The sequence below is a fragment of the Rana temporaria genome, chromosome 2 (assembly GCF_905171775.1).
Source record: "Rana temporaria chromosome 2, aRanTem1.1, whole genome shotgun sequence".
Classification (NCBI taxonomy): Eukaryota; Metazoa; Chordata; class Amphibia; order Anura; family Ranidae; genus Rana; species Rana temporaria.
Genome location: NC_053490.1, coordinates 523,606,485 through 523,627,639, shown reverse-complemented (window position 1 = coordinate 523,627,639; position 21,155 = coordinate 523,606,485). Strand labels below are relative to the sequence as shown.

Below are 21,155 nucleotides of genomic sequence, written 5' to 3'. Positions count from 1 at the left end.
GGGGAACACACAGCTATTCAAATGAAAGCTGTTATTACCCCAGCGCTGATCAACTAGATGCATCTGGGGACCCAAGGCTGCATCTGGGGACCCAAGGCTGCATCTGGGGACCCAAGGCTGCATCTGGGGACACATGGCTGCATTTAAAAAAAAGTATCGGTATTCGGTATCGACGAGTACATGAAAAAAAGTATCGGTACTTGTACTCGATCCTAAAAAAGTGGTATCGGACAACCCTATCTTTTATGCTCAGTTGTGACATGACGCTACTTGTATATCAAGACATTGCTTGTATAACAAGTCAAAATTTATAAAAAAATGTTGCTTGTCTTGCAAAAACGCTCTCAAACCAAGGTTTTACTGTATATTTATTTTTTAATCAAAAAGACGTTTATTTGAAAAAGCATTATAACATACACTGTCATGAATATAACTGTATACAGCCAACAAAAATCCAGGCATTGAACAGTCGCAGGCATGAAAAGATAAACAAACGGTATAACAGACATTCGGGATGATGTCTCCACCTGTACATGAGAAATGACATATTCACAGTCAATGCTGTACAGTATAGTATGATAAAGGAAGACCGTATCAATCTGGGTCCACAGGCCTATCTCAACAGGAAGAGCTTAGAGTTGAAACTACCACGTAAATAATAGAAAGCTGACAATACAAAGGAAAAGAAAGAGGGGGTGGGGGGGGGAGAGCAGTCCACCATCCCTTCTATGAAAATGAGCAACATTTCCCTCAAATATTTCAAATACCCACACATCATAGGAAAACATCATCTTACATTTGCAATAGTCTATCTTTAATGAGTTGTAAGGGACCTAAACCGGGAACATTGTATATTTATTATTAACCACTTGCCGCCCGCCAATTGCAAATTGACGTCGGCAAAGTGGTTTCAATATCCTGAGTGGACGTCATATGACGTCCTCAGGATGTTGAGCCGCAGTGCGCCCCCGGGGGGCGCGCATCGCGGCAATTGTTGTTGCAGGGTGTCAGTGTGACACCCCGCGACACCGATCTAGGTAAAGAGTCTCCAAAGGAGACTCTACCACGTGATTAGCCGTGTCCAATCACGGCTGATCACGATGTAAACAGGAAAAGCCGGTAATCGGCTTTTCCTCACTCACGTCTGTCAGACGCGAGTAAAGGAGAGCCGATCGGCTGCTCCTCTGACAGGGGGGGGGTTTGTGCCCCCCCCCCCCCCAGGGATGCAAAACACACACTAGACCACCAGGGATGACAAATAATGGATGCCAATCAGTGCCCACAATGGGCATCACTGATTGGCAGGCATTGTTTGGCAGTGATTGGCATCCATTAGTACAGCACATACGTTAGTGCCGCCTATCCGTGTTCATCCGTGCCGCCTATCCGTGTTCATCCGTGCCGCCTATCCGTGTTCATCCGTGCCGCCTATCAGTGTTCATCCGTGCCACCTATCAGTGCCCATCCATGCCACCATATCGGTGCCCATCAGTGCCACCTTGTCAGTGCAGTACCATCAGTGAGTGAAGGAGAAAACATACTTATTTACAATGTTTTTTAACGGAAACAAAAAAATTCTTTTTTTTTTTTTTTCTACATTTTCGGTAACTTTTTTTATTTTTGCAAAAATAAAAATACCAGAGGTGATCAAATACCACCAAAAGAAAGCTCTATTTGTGGGTACAAAATTATAAAAATTTAGTTTGGGTACAGTGTTATTCAAAGTGCAACAGCGCTGAAAGCTAAAAATTGGTCTGGGCTGGAGGGTGTATAAGTGCCCGGTATGGAAGTGGTTAAGAAAGGTACACAAACAGTTATGTTTTTAAGGGTGTACTTTGTAGGCCCAAGGTTCACAACTGGTTAAAATACAATCCTAGTTATACAGTACAGGGCATAGGCTGAGTTTTCGTCGACCTTGGGTTATAGGCTGGTGCCTTAAAGGGGTTGTGAAGGTACAATTTTTTTTTTTTTTTCTTTCTTTACCTTAGTGCAGTCCTCATCCTTCCATTTTGCTTTTAAATGTCCTTATTTCTTCTGAGAAATCCTCACTTCCTGTTCTTCTGTCTGTAACTCCACACAGTAATGCAAGGCTTTCTCTCTGGTGTGGAGTGTCGTGCTCGCCCCCCCTCCCTTAGACTACAGGAGAGTCAGGACGCCCACTAACACACAGCTCCTTTATCTGCAACGTAGAGAGCGTCCTGACTCTCCTGTAGTCCAAGGGAGGGGGCGAGCATGACACTCCACACCAGGGAGAAAGCCTTGCATTACTGTGTGGAGTTACAGACAGAAGAACAGGAAGTGAGGATTTCTCAGAAGAAATAAGGACATTTAAAAGGAAAATGGAAGGATGAGGTAAGTGAAGGAGGACTGCACTAAGGTAAAGGAAGCTATTAAGAAAAAAAAAATTGTACCTTTACAACCCCGTTTATATTGTTTGGATGCTGGAAAGCTTTTGAGGACTTGCACTGGGCATCCACTCAATAACTCCACCGCACACCACGAGTCCTCTGATTTTTTGTTAGTGTCCTATGGTGGTGAAGGACCTCTCCTCCCTTTTTATAGAGAATTCACTCTTGGCTAATTTATTATATTACTTTGAATCTTCAATCAACTCTGCAATCGGCCACAATAAAAGCGGTGCATTCGGATCGGTGTAACCCCTGTCTAACCTTGAGGACCGTGTCCAGACCCCACACAATGGGGATGGTCCGCAATATTTCAGGCACTGGGTCCTGTGTGGGTACTCACCTCTGCACTTTGTACAACCCATGTAGGTGGCTGCAGGGTGCCATAGAGGTCCAGAAATACTGCCCCCCCCCCCCCAGTCCTTTAGTCTGGCTGTTCTTAGCAAGGGTTCTATGGATCCTCAAGGTTCCTCCAGTTGTTGCTAGAGGTTCTTTGAGTAGTGTGACATTTCTGCCTCTCACATATGTAACCACTGATGTATTCGGCGATCGCTAAGAGGAGTATTCTTCCCACTGATCACTAATGTAAGGATCATTCTTCCCACTGATCACCAATGTAAGGATCATTCTTCTCACTGATCACCAATGTAAGAGACATTCTTCCCACTGATCACCAATGTAAGGAACATTCTTCTCACTGATCACCAATGTAAGGAACATTCTTCCCACTGACCACCAATGTAAGGAACATTCTTCCCACTGATCACCAATGTAAGGATCATTCTTCCCACTGACCACCAATGTAAGGAACATTCTTCCCACTGATCACTAATGTAAGGATCATTCTTCCCACTGATCACCAATGTAAGGATCATTCTTCTCACTGATCACCAATGTAAGGAACATTCTTCTCACTGATCACCAATGTAAGGAACATTCTTCTCACTGATCACCAATGTAAGGATCATTCTTCCCACTGACCACCAATGTAAGGAACATTCTTCCCACTGATCACCAATGTAAGGATCATTCTTCCCACTGACCACCAATGTAAGGATCATTCTTCCCACTGATCACCAATGTAAGGAACATTCTTCCCACTGATCACCAATGTAAGGAACATTCTTCTCACTGATCACCAATGTAAGGAACATTCTTCCCACTGATCACCAATGTAAGGAACATTCTTCCCACTGATCACCAATGTAAGGATCATTCTTCCCACTGACCACCAATGTAAGGATCATTCTTCCCACTGATCACCAATGTAAGGAACATTCTTCCCACTGATCACCAATGTAAGGAACATTCTTCCCACTGATCACCAATGTAAGGAACATTCTTCTCACTGATCACCAATGTAAGGAACATTCTTCCCACTGATCACCAATGTAAGGAACATTCTTCTCACTGATCACCAATGTAAGGAGCATTCTTCCCACTGATCACCAATGTAAGGATCATTCTTCCCACTGACCACCAATGTAAGGATCATTCTTCCCACTGATCACCAATGTAAGGGACATTCTTCTCACTGATCACCAATGTAAGGGACATTCTTCCCACTGATCACCAATGTAAGGAACATTCTTCTCACTGATCACCAATGTAAGGGACATTCTTCCCACTGATCACCAATGTAAGGAACATTCTTCCCACTGATCACCAATGTAAGGAACATCCTTCTCACTGATCACCAATGTAAGGGACATTCTTCCCACTGATCACCAATGTAAGGGACATTCTTCTCACTGATCACCAATGTAAGGATCATTCTTCTCACTGATCACCAATGTAAGGATCATTCTTCCCACTGATCACCAATGTAAGGGACATTCTTCTCACTGATCACCAATGTAAGGGACATTCTTCCCACTGATCACCAATGTAAGGAACATTCTTCTCACTGATCACCAATGTAAGGGACATTCTTCCCACTGATCACCAATGTAAGGAACATTCTTCCCACTGATCACCAATGTAAGGAACATCCTTCTCACTGATCACCAATGTAAGGATCATTCTTCCCACTGATCACCAATGTAAGGAACATTCTTCCCACTGATCACCAATGTAAGGAACATTCTTCCCACTGATCACCAATGTAAGGAACATTCTTCTCACTGATCACCAATGTAAGGAACATTAAAAATGGTGAATTTTACACGTGTGAAATGTTAGACTTGTTCTGGACTGGAAGTGGTCAGTTTGAATATTTTCTATCTGCCTTGAATTTAGCTTTAAGGGGTGCAGCTGGGGTGTTTTTGGGTTTTTCACTGCTACAGATTCACTTTTCTTCTCTTCCTTATGTGAGATGAATAGCAAAGCCTAGAACTGCTCTGTTTATTTGGTAAGCATTATAATAAGCGCAATAAGCGTTTGATTGGTTTGCACAAAAGTTATAGCGTCTACAAAATAGGGGATAGTTTTATGGCTTTTTTTTTTTTACTAGTAATGGCGACGATCAGCATGTTGTTTTTTTTTTTATTTATCGTGACTGCGACATTATGGCGGAAACTTTTGACGCAATTAAAACACAGAGTACTGTGTAAGAGGTTCTGACAGCATCTCCCCCAAGACCGGGGGGGAATCTCTGGCCTAAAGGTCACAGATGACACCACCATTCCCAGCAGATGGAGGATGTTGGGTGGAGAAGGTCATAGGGAAGACAGATTAGACAGGAGAGAGCTGACCGCCTCTCCTAATAATTTCAGCAATGGGGAAGTGCAATTGGTCCAATACTGCTTGGACCAAGAACATGGGAACGCTGCAAGATTTTTTGTTTTAATTAAACTTTTGGGGCTACTTAAACAAAGAAAAAGTTTTATATATAAAAAATCAAGGACAGTCCTCCACTGTGTTGCAACAGCTACAGTAAAAACTTTGTGCTGCAGTAAATGCACATAAAATAATTTAAAGCTTTAACCACTTAAGACCCGGACCATTATGCAGGTAAAGGACCTGGCCCCTTTTTGCGATTCGGCACTGCGCCGCTTTAACTGACAATTGCGCGGTCGTGCGTTGTGGCTCCCAAAACACAACTGGCGTCCTTTTTTTTCCCACAAATAGAGCTTTCTTTTGGTGGTATTTGATAGGGTTGTCCAGATACCGATACCAGTATCGGTATCGGGACCGATACCGAGTATTTGCGCTAGTACTCGTACTCGCGCAAATACTCCCGATACCAAAATAGAATACTTTTTTTTTATTTATTTTTTGTGACGTCGAACACAAATTGGATGGAACCATTGGATGGCACTGATAGGTGGCACTGGCATTGATTGAATGGCACTCATAAATGGATGGCACTGATAGGTGGCACTGGCATTGATTGGGTGGCACTGATGAGATGCACTAATAAGCTGCCTCCCTGCACTGATGCACTAATGGGCACTGATCTGCACTGATAGGTGGCACTGGCTAGCTGCACTTTTGGGCACTGGCACCGATGAGCTGCACTGACAGTGATCACTCCTTCAATGATATGTAGTTTTCCAGTACCGTATGCTAAAAAACAGCCCCACACCATGATGTACCAGTTCTTCATAATTCTAAAGAAAATATCTTTGGTCTGTATTGTGGTTTGAAAACGGTCACATGACATTAAAAAAAGTATCGGTATTCGGTATCGGCGACTACTTGAAAAAAAGTATCGGTACTTGTACTCGGTCCTAAAAAAGTGGTATCGGGACAACCCTAGTATTTGATCACCTGTGCAGTTTTTATTTTTTGCGCTATAAACAATAATGAAGCGACGATTTTAAAAAAAAAAGCAATATTTTTTTACTTTTTGCTATAATATCCCCCAAAAATATATAAAATTTTTTTTTTATTTTTTTCATCAGTTTAGGCCGATTCTTCTACTTATTTTTGGTAAAAAAAAAAATCTCTAAGGGTTTGCGCAAAAGTTATAGAGTTTACAAAATAGGAGATAGTTTTTTATGGCATTTTTATTAATAATTTTTTTTTTCTAGTAATGGCGGCGATCGGCTTTTTTTTTTTTTTTTCGTGACTGCGACATTATGGCGGACACTTTTGACACATTTTTGGGACCATTGTCATTTTCACAGTCAAAAGTGCTATAAAAATGCACTGATTACTGTGAAAATGACAATGGCAGTGAAGGGGTTAACCACTAGGTGGCGCTAAGGGGTTAAGTGTGCCCTAAGGTAGTGATTCTTACTGTAGGGGGGCCTGGTTGTAGCCGTGACGTCACTGATCGTCGTTCCCCTATAGCAGTGATGGCCAACCTTGGCACCCCAGATGTTTTGTAACTACATTTCCCATGATGCTCAGCTACTCTAAAGAGTGCATGAGCATCATGGGAAATGCAGTTCCAAAACATCTGGGGTGCCAAGGTTGGCCATCACTGCCCTATATCATGGAACTGACAATTCGTGTCACTGCCACACAGAAGAACGGGGAAGGTGTGTTTACACTCGCCTCTCCCTGTTCTTCAGCTCCTGTGACCGATCGCGGGACACCGGCGTGGTCACGGAGCTTCGGACCGGGTCTTGTGCGCGACCCACGGCTGGGGTCTCAAAGGCGACGTACAGGTACGTGCCTGTGCCCAGCCGTGCCATTCTGCCGACTTATATGCGCAGGAGGCGGTCCTTAAGTGGTTAAACCCCAAGACAAACGCTTGCAGCTTACCAAGTCTGTGATGGCTGCATTTGTTTTCCTTTTTTTTTTATTTTCATATGGTGATCCAGCCAGTAAGTCTGTGTTGAGGCAAACAATTTACCACTGACGGGTAATTACAATGATCAGCTTTTAGTTATTTATGTGAAACCTTTTAGGCTAGGTCTCCACTAATGTGACTTATGGTATTGTTTCATGTCGCATCAAAATCGTGGCAAAATCACACAAATTTCAATTTATCTTTTTTTTTTTTTTTTTTTTTTTTTTTTTTTTTTTACGTTCCAGAAACCTGACATTTTGAGTGTGTAGACTTTTTATATCCACGGTATTATATTTTTGGTTTTAATATCGCTTTAAGGGCTCATGTACACACAGACTAGGTTAACTGCCGCCTGCAGGAAAACGCAAATCGTGGTAAAAAACACCAAAAACTCCCAAAAAAAAAAAAAAAAGTTGTAGCGTACATGAGCCCTAATCTTGTAACTTTAATATTGGTGACAATTGCTTCAATGCCGGCTGCATTGGATAAATTACAGCCACTCACTTTTGCATTCTAATGTACTTGCCCTTTAAAAGCTTGAAGGCTCAGTCCATCTATAGCCATTGATTTTCATTAGGCCAGAGGTTTGCCGGTTCAGCCATCTATTGAGGAGCGATTTCTCTTTGCCGGCATATTAAAGTGGATGATTTAATCTGCATTGAATATATTGCCGACCTGTCACAATAAATGAGAACGTTATTATTTTCTAACAAGATCCAACCTTTATCATTAAAGTGCTCCATTAACATTGGATGGTGGAAGCGACGTCAAACATCACTGCTGCCCGAAGGTCTTTAAAGCGGGGGTTCACCCTTAGAGGGCACTTTTCCCCCTTAGATTCCTGCTCGTTATTACTAGGGGAATCGGCTGTTTATTTTAAAATATGTGCAGTACTTACCCGTTTACGAGACGCATCCTCTCCGTCGCTTCCGGGTATGGGCTTCGGGAATGGGCGTTCCTTCTTGATTGACAGGTTTCCGAGAGGCTTCCGACGGTCGCATCCATCGCGTCACGATTTTCCGAAAGAAGCCGAACGTCGGTGCGCAGGCGCAGTATAGAGCCGCACCGACGTTCGGCTTCTTTCGGCTACGAGTGACGCGATGGATGCGACCGTCGGAAGCCTCTCGGAAGAATGTCAATCAAGAAGGAACGCCCGCTCCCGAAGACCCATACCCGAAAGCGACGGAAGAAGATGCAGCTCGAAAACGGGTAAGTACTGCACATATTTTAATATAAATAGCCGATTCCCCTAGACCGAACGAGCAGGAAGCTAAGGGGAGATTTTTTTTTTTTTTTTAAATGGGTGAACTCCCGCTTTAAGGGGAAATAATAAATAGCAATTTTTTAACAAAAAATAGTCGTCCTAAATAAATAAAAGTTAATAATAAAGTTTTACCAAGTAAACACTGAGTCTGAAAAATAGGCATGTTCCTTGAGTAGTTAAGATCTTACTTTTTTGGTTTTCTTTGCTCTCATTTCCTCTGTGGTCAAAGTCTACCCAAGACCTATTTTAGTCACTGGGACAGGAGGTGAGCTGAATAGTCTCCAGCATTGGCACAGATGGCATCAAAACCCGACATCTGTTCTAACCATTCCACGTTCTGTCTAGAGTTGGAAAAGTTTTGACTAAGGTTGTACTGTTTGAGTAGATTTAAAATTCAACCCCAATTCCAAAAAAGTTGGGTCACTGTGTAAAATCTAAAAAAAAAAAAAAAAAAAACAGAATGCAATGATTTGCAAATCTCATGAACCCCGGTTATTTTATAAATTTTTTTTTAAAGCACAAAACTTTTTTTTTCTAAAAAAACACGTTGGAAAAATTGCTGCATAAATACCGTGCGAGATACAAAGTTGCAATGACCGCCATTGTATTCTCTATAATGTTTGGGGGTTCTATGTAGGAGAGAAATGTCAGAATTTGCCTGAGTGGCAAGTGGTTATTGTTACTTGTCTTGCAAAAAGCTCTCAAACCAAGTTACTCTCAAACCAAGGTTTTACTATATATGGCTTTTCGTTGTATGTTATAATGTACAACAGAAGGCGCCAGTGTTTTATTATTTCTTTATGAAAAAAAACATTAACGGCTTGCCGCCCGCAGCTATACGTCTGCAGCATGGCACAGGCAGGCAGAAGGACGTGTATATATACACGTCCCCTTCAAGAAGTGGTTGTTGGGGGTGCGCGCACCCGCCACAATCTCCGTGAGCGGTCCCGCAGACTCGATCGCCGCGGCCATACCCGCGATCGTCTAACAGAGACATAGAACGGGGAGATGTAAATACAACATCTCCCTATTCTGCCTAGCTGACACTGTCGCTGATCGTGTTCCCTGTCATCGGGAACACGATCAGTGACGCATCACAGCAAGCCACGCCCCCTACACGCATCCTACATTCCCTGTATCATGTCCAACACTGGGGAAAAACGGTCTATGCCCCTACAGATAACACAGGAATTTAGGAATTTCTATAGCTCCTTATACAATCTAGACAAGACCCTGACTACTCAGGAGGCGGCTCTGGAATAAATCTCCTCGTCCCTTATGCCCTCCCTGCCGACTGAGGCAAGGGAAAGTCTGGAGGACCCTATTATCTTGCCTGAACTTCAGCACGCCCTGAAAGGTGCGAAACCTGGTAAAGTCCTGACGGCTTAACTGTCGCCTATTAAAAAAACTCTATCTTCCCTCGGCCAACATATGGTAAAATTGTACGACCTGGGCTCAGGGAAATCATTTTATACTACCACGTTGCAGGCCCAAATTTCCGTGATACCTAAGGAAGGCAGAGATCCAGCCCACTGCGGGAGCTACCGCCCGATTTCCCTCCTAAATGTAGACCTTAAACTGTTTTACTAAAATCCTGGCAACTAGGTTGCAAAAACATCGCACTTAATCCATCCTAGACCAGGTAGGATTTGTACCATCCAGAGAGGCCAGAGACAACACCACTAAGGTCCTTAACCTTCTGCATATAGCGACCAACGGTAAAATACCCTGTTTATTCCTGGGGACAGTTGCCGAAAAGGCATTCGACCGGGTCGACTGGCAGTTCATGCGGACAACTCTAAACTACGTAGGTCTAGGCGACAAAATGAGAACTGGGTGTCAGCGGTGTACAGAGAGCTGACAGCGAGAGTTGGAGCCAATGGAGTACTCTCTGAGTTTTTCCCTATTACCAATGGGACAAGACAGGGGTGTCCCTTGTCACCCCTTCTATTTGCACTCTCCTTTAGAACCCTTCTTGTGCCACGTACGGCTAAACCCTGACATTACCGGCAGACGAACCAAGGACACACAGTACAAGGTGTCCGCTTACGCAGACGACTTAATGTTTACTCTGAAAAAAAACGGATATCTCCCTACCATCTCTCCTACGGGAATTTGACGTATACAGACGGCTATCTAACCTGAAAATCAACCTGACTAAATCGGAGGCCATGGGAGTGGGGATACCACCACGACAGCTCTCCCAACTCAAGAACAACTTTCGTCTAAGTTGGGCGGAGGTGGCGCTGAAATACCTAGGGACGTATATACCCCCCTCTTTTTCGCAACTATTTAAGTTGAACTTTCCTCCCCTTCTGAGGGAAGTCCAAAAACTGCTAAATCAATGGACCAGCGGTCTACACGCTTGGGTAGGCCGCTGTAACATCCTCAAGATGACAATACTACCCAAATTCCTCTACCTCATGCAGGCTCTCCCGATTCACATCCCAGGAGGCTACTTTAAACAAATACACTCTGCATTCTCTCATTTTCTCTGGGCTGGGAAGAAGTCACGTCTACATAGGAGGGTACCGTCTTTGCTGAAGCTCCAGGGCGGTCTGGCACAGCCGGAGGTTCGGACCTATTATCAGGCAGCGCATCTTGGACGGCTCCTGGATTGGTGCCGCCATGGTGACACCAAGCTCTGGACACAGGTAGAACAGGGGCAGTGTGAGGTGCTGCTGCACAGAGCCCCTTGGTGCCTCGCTGCACTGCCCTCAAAGACTGCGCGCCACCCGTTAGTGGGAAACACGGTTTCCAGTTCTCCCTGTCTAACCAAAACTCCCCCCTCAGACCAAAAGAGAGCTCTATTTGTGGGGGGAAAAAAAGACGTCCATTTTGTTTGGGAGCCACGTCGCACAACCGCGCAATTGTCAGTTAAAGCGACGCAGTGCCGAATCTCAAAGTGACCTGGTCATTTAGCAACAAAATGGTCCAGGGCTTAAGTGGTTAAAAAGTTAAAAATAAGCAGCCAACACGCCTAAAATTGCACACAACCTTTTTTTGTAATGCAATGTAAGGCGACTCGCTACCATGCGTTGGGGTACACTGCGACACGGGTCAAAATGGCATCCCAACGCATTTTACGTGTGTTGCAGTCAAGCGATTCCGGCCTGCCGGTTCACATTCTGTCCATGCTGAACGGGCAGCAGAAAGCGCGCCTCGATGACTATGAGAATAAAATGGTCCACTTGGTTATCGGGCCCGGCAATGGCATCTGATAATTGCATTTATTTTTATTTATTTTTTATCTGAGAAGTTCCCGTTCGGCGGCGACTCATTATATTCACCGTGAAGCGGAGAGACGAGCTCATGTTTTGTTTTAGGCGGATATTAAACCGCCAGAAATGGGGTGTCTTCTGATAGGGAATCGGAGCTAAAATAATCTTTGGGACATCAGCCATTCCCACAGCTAATTACCTTGATTGTTATGGGGAGAAGAGAGGCAATTAGGACGAGGAGGAGGGTGATATTCCATTTTCAGAGTCCGCAATGAATACGCTCATTTAAATCCGATACAACAATTCCGGATTTGACGGAGCCTGCCGCTCTGTAGAGGATTGTCATCCGTGTCGTAGTTAACTCTTCTATTCCCCGAATTTTATATATTTAACCACTTCAGCCCCGGAGGATTTGGCTGCCAAATGACCGGGCCACTTTTTGCGTTTCGGCACTGCGTCACTTTAACTGACAATTGTGCGGTCATGCGACGTGACTCCCAAACAGAATTGGCGTCTTTTTTTTTCCCCCCACAAATAGAGCTTTCTTTTGGTGGTATTTGATCACCTCTGTGGTTTTTATTTTTTTGCGCTATAACCCTTTCATGCTGAAGCCTATTTTTGACATTTTGGTGTTTACAAGTTAAAATCTGTATTTTTTTGCTAGATAATTACTTAGAACCCCAAAACATTATATATATTTTTTTAGCAGAAAATCTAGAGAATAAAATGGCAATTGTTGCAATACTTTTTGTCACACGGTATTTGTGCGGTGGTGTTTCAAACACGACTTTTTGGGAATGATTTACTTTCATGAATTTTAAAAGAATGAAAGTAAAGTTAGCCCAATTTTTTTGCATAATGTGAAAGATGATGTTACGCCGAGTAAATAGATACCAAGCATGTCACGCTTTATAATTGCACGCACTTGTGGAATGGCGACAAACTACGGTACCTAAAAATCTCCATAGGCAACGATTTAAACTTTTTTTATGGTTACCAGGTTAGAGATAGAGGAGGTCTAGTGCTAGAATTATTGCTCTCGCTCTGACGATCGCGGCGACACCTCACATGTGTGATTTGAACAAAGTTTTCATATGCGAGCGCGACTTCCGTATGTGTTTTCTTTGTTGCGCAAGCTCTTCTTTATTTATTTTTTATAATATTACATTATTTTTTTTTTTTTTTTATTTATTTTTTTTACATTTTGATCACTTTTATTGCTTTTACAAGGAATGTAAACATCCCTTGTGACAGTAATAGGTGGTGACGGGTACTTTTTATGGAGGGATCGGGGGTCTAAAAGACCTCCAAGCCCTCCTTTGCAGTTCAAAGTATTCAGATCGCTGAAAACGGCGATTCTGAATACTGTGTACTTTTTTTAATCCAGCGCCATTGGCAGCCGAGAAACCCGGAAGTGACATCGCTTTCATGTTTACATTGCGGAGACTGAATCAAAGCCGTTTGCGGCTTAGTTTCAGTCTGCGCCTGGACACTGGAGGCGCCGGATTACTTTTTGCTATAACAAATATCTCCAAAAATGTATGTTAAAAAAGTTTCCTCAGTTTAGGCCGATATGTATTTTTTATACATCTTTTTGGTATAAAAAAAAAGTGCAATAAGCAATTGATTTGCGCAAAAGTTATAGCGTCTACAAAATGGGGTATAATTTTATGGCTTTTTTTTTTTTTAATTGTAATGGTGGCTATGAGCGTGGTGTTTTTTTTTTTTTTTTTTTTTATCGTGACTGCGACATTATGGCGGACACTTTTGACGCTATTTTGGGACCATTCACATTTATACAGTGATCGGTGCTATAAAAATACACTGATTACTGTATAAATGTGACTGTTAGGGGAGTAGTTAGAATCACTCCCTAGGACACTTAACTGTGGGGGCGAAGCTTACTGTGACACAACACTGATCACTGTTACAGATGACAGGGAGCAGTAGATCAGTATCCTGTCACTAGGCAGAACAGGGAGATGCCTTGTTTACACAGGCACACCCCCCCCGTTCTGCAGATCCTTGACACGATCGTGGGACACCGGAGGACATCGAGTCCGCGGGTCCCGCGTGCACAGTCACAGAGCTTGTTGCGGCAAATTTTTAAAGGAACATGCATGTACGCTCCAATTTGCCTGCCCCGTGCCATTCTGCCGACAAAGTGCGTGCGCTGGTAGTCAGCAAGTGGTTAAACCTTACTTTGAACCTTTTAGAACTTCTGTCCTGATTCTTTCCGGCTGTCTGTTTAGTGCTTGGCCTCATAATTTAATGATCATCTCTGGAAGATTCTCCAATTGCCTGCCACTGTTCATCATCATATAATTTTGCAATAAACCCAAGGAAACTAATTATGCGCTTTAAAACTGAACTCCAGACAGATATTACAGATACAAATTAATGCAGCTCTGTAATAATTTAATACGTAATTAAATTATTTTCTTCAATAAATAATTTGACCTGGAATTCTGTCTCTTAAAGTCGTACAGCAGGGCTGGAGTGTGAGAGGAAGAAGCAGCACAGGGAGCCCAAGGAGTTCAAGTGCTGAGAAGGATCCAGGAGGAGAAAAGAACAGAGATAGGAATGAGATCATCGCTGTGCTGCTTCTTTTTTCACTGTTCAGTCATAGGTTGGGGGTGCGTCCGGGACAACTATGGCTCAGAGGTAGTGGGTTGAATGTAGAGGTCGACCGATGTGGGGTTTTCTCTGCCAGATGATAATATTTAGAAATCGGAACGGCCAATATATGATGCTGATTTTTGCAGCCGATGTTTGCAGACAATATTTTTGGCCGTGTTTTTTTTTTTTTTTCGGGGCTGGTGGCACTGATTGGAACTGGCAGGTTTCACACTGAGCCGATCTAGTGCAACTGTGTGAAACTGACATTTGTAGCTGAATGCAGAGAGAGCAGCTGTCAGAATTCAGCGGTGATGTCGGGGGTGGGCAGGACCCAGCAGCTATCAAACACCAGCCAATGATTGGACTGCTTAAACGGGGCGGGGCCACATACATGTGGCGGCCAGCCCAGATCCCATCCCACTGTGTTTGATAGCTGCTGGGTCCCGCCCACCCTCGACATCAACGCTGAATTCTGACAGATCTCTCTCGCTCTCTCGCTCTCTCTAGCTCCGGTGAACTCCATGCCCAAGAGGGTTAAGGCAGGGCTGGAAAATAATGGCGGCCACACAAAATATTTACACTTTGGGCTCAATTTGGACATTTTCACTTAGGGGTGTACTCACTTTTAGTGAGATACTGTATATGCAATTCTGCACAGTGCGGTCATATACATATAAATGTTTTTACATACATTTTTTTTAATAAATAAATATTAAAATATATGTGTGTATGTATGTATGTGTGTATGTATGTATATGTGTGTGTAATATATATATATATTTAAAAAAAAAAAATTAAAAAGTGTGTGTGTGTGTGTGTGTGTGTGTGTGTGTGTGTGTGTAGATCATTTTTTTTTTTTTTTTTTTTTTTTTTTTATAAATAAATATATACATACATTTTTTTTTTTTTAATATATATACATTTTTGCACTTCACTTCCGGATTCCCTCATCGAGAATGCAGACTTCGATGGAATATTTAGCATTTGTAGCTGCTGGCTTTTAATATTTTTTTTTTTTTTTTTTACAGAGGAGCTCGGCTTTAAAATGGTAAACTATTCGCATACCAAAGCCCCAAAAAAATATAATTATAATAAAAATGTAATTAATCTCTCCTTACTACAGTACGTTCACTGAAAACAGTTGCAATTGAACAAATTGTATGTGTGTGTGTGTATGTGTGTGTGTATATATGTATATATATATGTGTGTGTGTGTGTGTATATATATATATATATATATATATATATATATATATATATATATATATATATATATATATATATATATATATATATATATATATATATATATATATATATACACACATATACACACATACACATACATACACACACACACACACACACACACACACATATATATATATATATATATATATATATATATATATATATATACACATATATACACATATATACATACATGCATACTGCAAATGGAAGTAATTTGTGAACGTTTTGTAACCTCATTTCTATGAATATGTAGTAATTTTCTTGTATTTATTTATCTACTCAAAGAATAAACTGTATGATTTGTATCCCATGTATTGGATCACGCGCCTTTCTCCTCTTATCTCACAGGGCTGTGTAAATCTTGGCACTGGGTGGACAGAACTATATAAATCCTTTTGGCAAATAAAACTCAGTATATGTATTTTATCTTATTCAGCGCAAACATTGATTAACGAGTAAACACTGCGATTGTGCTGCCAATGTGTGTGACTGTTGGATCTGACATGGGCAGAGCTAGGAGTAGACGAGGGCAGGTGAAGGGCATAGTGTGGGTACATTTTGTATTCTGAGCTCTTTCTGTGCCAGGCCCGGTGTTTTCTCTATTCATACAATGGTGAGCCGTGGTGCAGAGTCAACATTGTGGTTTAAAGGTGTGAAATCTTCCAGGGACTGTGTGTTACCTTTTCTCATAGACTGATAGCTAGATTCAGAGAGAGTTAGGTCGGCGTATCAGGAGATACGCCGACCTAACTCAGAATCTACGTTCAGAATCTCAAACAGAGATACACTTAAACCTATCTAAGATACGACGGCTTGCGCCGTCCTATCTTGGGGTGCAATATTTAGGCTGACCGCTAGGTGGCGCTTCCATTGCGGTCGGCGTAGAATATGTAAATCGCTAGATACGCCTATTCACGAACGTAAGCCCGGCCGACGCAGTACAGATACGCCGTTTACGTAACGCATTATCAGGCCTAAAGTTATTCCATCAAATAGCTGGAATAGTAATGTTAAGTATGGCCGCCATTCCCGCATCGAAATGTAAAAATTTTACGCCGTTTGCGTAAGTCGTCCGTGAATAGGGTTTTACGTAATTTACGTCCACGTCGAAATTAGTAGGACCGTGCGGCGTAATTTGCCGCAATGCACACTGGGATATGTAGGTGGACGGCGAATGCGCCGTTCGTAAAATACGTCAATTACGTCAGGTCAAGCCTCATTAACATAAAACACGCCCCCTCAGCTAAATTTGAATTAGGCGCCATTACGCCCGCCCGATTTTCGCTACGCCGCCGTAACTTAGCAGGCAAGTACTTTGTGAATCATGTACTTGCCTCCCTAACTTATGGCGGCGTAGTGTAAACACGATACGCTACGCCGCCGCAAAGTTAGGACGCCCTCTCTGAATCTAGCTATAAGAGTCATAGTTACACATAATGACACCTCTGATATTTCCTGGGGGGGCTCTGAGAGATCCTGTCCCCAGACCGTGTATTACAATACAAATCTTTCCATAAGATTATCCAGTATCTGCATTTCATGTATTTTATTTACCTGTAAAGACCCCCCATGTGTAGATCAGTGGTCTTCAAACTCTGACCCATAAGCCAGAGGTGGCCCTTAGGGATACCCAACCCCCCCCTGACTGACATTGATGAAGCCCCATTATTTCCACTGTCGCCAATGATGGGACACTATTCCTCCCACTGTCGCCAATGATGGGACACTATTCCTCCCACTGTCGCCAATGATGGGACACTATTCCTCCCACTGTCGCCAATGATGGGACACTATTCCTCCCACTGTCGCCAATGATGGGACACTATTCCTCCCACTGTCGCCAATGATGGGACACTATTCTTCCCACTGTCGCCAATGATGGGACACTATTCTTCCCACTGTCGCCAATGATGGGACACTATTCTTCCCACTGTCGCCAATGATGGGACACTATTCCTCCCACTGACGCCAATGATGGGACACTATTCCTCCCACTGACGCCAATGATGGGACACTATTCCTCCCACTGTCGCCAATGATGGGGCAGTATTCTTCCCACTGTCGCCAATGATGGGACACTATTCTTCCTACTGACGCCAGTGATGGGGCACTATTCCTCCCACTGTCGCCAATGATGGGGCACTATTCCTCCCACTGTCGCCAATGATGGGGCACTATTCCTCCCACTGTCGCCAATGATGGGGCACTATTCCTCCCACTGTCGCCAATGATGGGACACTATTCCTCCCACTGTCGCCAATGATGGGACACTATTCCTCCCACTGTCGCCAATGATGGGACACTATTCCTCCCACTGTCGCCAATGATGGCGCACTATTCCTCCCACTGTCGCCAATGATGGGGCAGTATTCTTCCCACTGTCGCCAATGATGGGTCACTATTCTTCCCACTGTCGCCAGTGATGGGGCACTATTCCTCCCACTGTCGCCAATGATGGGACACTATTCCTCCCACTGTCGCCAATGATGGGACACTATTCCTCCCACTGTCGCCAATGATGGCGCACTATTCCTCCCACTGTCGCCAATGATGGGGCAGTATTCTTCCCACTGTCGCCAATGATGGGGCAGTATTCTTCCCACTGTCGCCAATGATGGGTCACTATTCTTCCCACTGTCGCCAGTGATGGGGCACTATTCCTCCCACTGTCGCCAATGATGGGGCACTATTCCTCCCACTGTCACCGGCTCCCCTAAAGTCTGAAGGACATTACACTGGCCCTTTATTTTAGAAGGTTTGGAGGCACCTGGCGTAGACGTCCAAAACCTCGGCGACTGCTGCTGCGCGCCTCCATTTTGGATGTGATGTCGGCAGCGTCAACTTAATTGGAGCCACCACTCCTAATGGAGCAACCTCAGCCTCGCTCCAACCAGGTCATTCCACTCACGCATTTCGTGGCAGGGAGCTTAGTCATAGAGATAGCCAGCTCTGTACTCATTATGCAAACGAGGTAAGTACCTGAATGTGACTTGGTATCCGCCTTTTGCAATCCCTGTACAGCAGAGCTAGGACTTGGAGAGGGAGAAGCAACACAATGAGCCATTCATTTGTACTGCAGTTTTCATGTGTTTAATAAGAAGCATGCTGTTGGGAGGAGAGAGCAGAGAGATGAGCTCTGCAGTTTACCTCTGCTCCGTCACCGCACGGCCACAGGCTGGGCAAGGGAAGAAGACCCGTTGGTCAAACTGAACTACAGATGAGAAAATCGGGTCTCATTTCCTGCCTGAAAAGGACTTAATGGTGTGACAGAGCTGCATTAATCTCAGGACTGGATGGACAGAAATAAAAATCCATAGGCAGATAAAACCGCTCCTATTTGTGTATTTCTTTCTGCTTATTTCCATACATGTCGGGTTTCTCATATGTCTTTTACGTTTTTTCATTTTCAGTTGGTCCGTTAACGATAACGTTCAGCAGAATTCCGAGCCTGAAGAAGATTCAGCTGAAAAATCGCTATGTGAAGCCCGGCGGATATTTCAGCCCTAAACACTGCTACGGGCGATACAGGACGGCGGTGATCATTCCGCACCGCAGCCGCGAGCCCCACCTGCAGACGCTGCTCTACTACCTGCACCCCCTCCTACAGCGCCAGCAGCTGCACTACGCCATATTCGTGGTCCACCAGGTAAGGGCGCCCTTGGGGTGATTTTTATCCCCGTCTGGGAGAACACATCCCTCTACATCCAGGCCGGCCCATTGGCTAACCCCTAGGAGCCAACGCCCCCGAATCTTCAACCACTTCTGGACCCAGCCGATTTCTGACATTTGTTGTTCACAAGTTAAAATCAATATTTTTTGTTAGAAAATTACTTGGAACCCCCCAAATATATTATAATGGAGAGATATGTGTGTATGTATGTATGTGTGTATGTGTGTGTGTATGTATGTGTGTGTGTATGTGTGTGTGTATGTGTGTGTGTATGTGTGTGTGTGTGTATGTGTGTGTGTGTGTGTGTGTGTGTGTGTGTATGTGTGTATGTATGTGTGTATGTATGTGTGTGTGTGTGTGTGTGTGTGTGTGTGTGTATGTGTGTATGTATGTGTGTATGTATGTGTGTATGTATGTGTGTGTGTGTGTATGTATGTGTGTATGTATGTGTGTATGTATGTGTGTGTGTGTGTGTGTGTGTGTGTGTGTATATATATATATATATATATATATATATATATATATATATATATATATATATATATATATATAAATTTTTATTATTATTATAAAAATTTTTTGAGATAGACTCTTTCTCCCTCTCCCCCCCTCCATCTATATAAAATGTTAAAAATGATTTCTATAATTCATTATATAAATTATTTATAAAATAAAAGAGATGTATATGTATAGATATATTTATTAAAAAATGTATATGTATGTGTGTGTGTATATATATATATATAATAAATTATATAAATCATTTTTAAAATTTTATATAGAGGGAGGGAGAGTCTCTCTAAAAAAATTAAATTATTTATATAATTGATTATTATATAAATTATTTATAAATTAAAAAAATGAGAATATATATATATATATATATATATCTCTCATATCTCGTGTGTGTATATGTATATGTATATGTATATGTGTGTATGTATATATATATATATATATATATATATATATATATATATATATATATATATATATACAATCTCTATCTTCTATGGTGGACCATGGTGAGGCCTGTTCTGAGTGGAACCTGTCCTGTTATACCGCTGTATGGTTTTGGCCACCGTGCTGAAGCTCAGTTTCAGGGTCTTGGCAATCTTCTTATAGCCTCGGCCATCTTTATGTAGAGCAACAATTCTTTTTTATCCTCAGAGAGTTCTTTGCCATGAGGTGCCATGTTGAACTTCCAGTGACCAGTATGAGAGAGTGAGAGCGATAACACCAAATCTAACACACCTGCTCCCCATTCACACCTGAGACCTTGTAACACTAACAAGTCACAAGACACCCGTGGGAGAGTCTCCCTGGAATTGGGTGCAAATACCTGTATTTTACAAGTATCTGCACCTTCCTGCCAAATGTGACACCAAAGGGGGGGGGGGGGGGGTTCCGAAAAGCGGAAGTTCCTTTTTTTGGGTGGAACTCTGCTTTAAAGTAACGCAGTGCCATGTTGCAAAAAAAATGGCGGGGTCGTGAATGGGGGTAAATCTTCTGGCGGTAAAGTGGTTAATGTCAAAGTTATTGTCAAAAATAGCAGAAATTAAAAAAATGTCCTGGTCTATAAAGGGTGCTCGGGTGAGAGAGCTGAAGCGGTTAACCCCTTAAGACCCGGACCAAAATACAGGTAAAGGACCCGGCCAGTTCTTGCGATTCGGCACTGCGTCGCTTTAACTGACAATTGCGCGGTCGTGCGACGTGGCTCCCAAACAAAATTGGCGTTCTTTCTCCCCCACAAATAGAGCTTTCTTTTGGTGGTATTTGATCACCTCTGCGGTTTTTATTTTTTGCGCTATAAACAAAAATAGAGCGACAATTTTGAAAAAAATTCAATATTTTTAACTTTTTGCTGTAATAAATATCCCCCCAAAAATATATTAAAAAAAAATATTTTTTTCCTCAGTTTAGGCCGATAAGTATTCTTCTACCTATTTTTGGTTAAAAAATCGCAATAAGCGTTTATCGATTGGTTTGCGCAAAATTTATAGTGTTTACAAAATGGGGGATAGCTTTATTGCATTTTTAT

The 21,155-nt window shown here is 42.8% G+C and overlaps 1 protein-coding gene across 1 annotated transcript in view; it reads left to right on the top strand.

Moving 5' to 3' along the window:
• LOC120928031 (beta-1,4-galactosyltransferase 3-like) overlaps window positions 1–21,155 on the top strand; it is a 109,225-nt gene that overhangs the window by 41,802 nt on the left and 46,268 nt on the right. Inside the window, exon 3 of the mRNA XM_040339103.1 lies at window positions 18,855–19,090. Within this exon, the coding sequence (XP_040195037.1) occupies window positions 18,855–19,090 (236 nt within the window). The remainder of the gene's footprint in view (window positions 1–18,854; window positions 19,091–21,155) is intronic.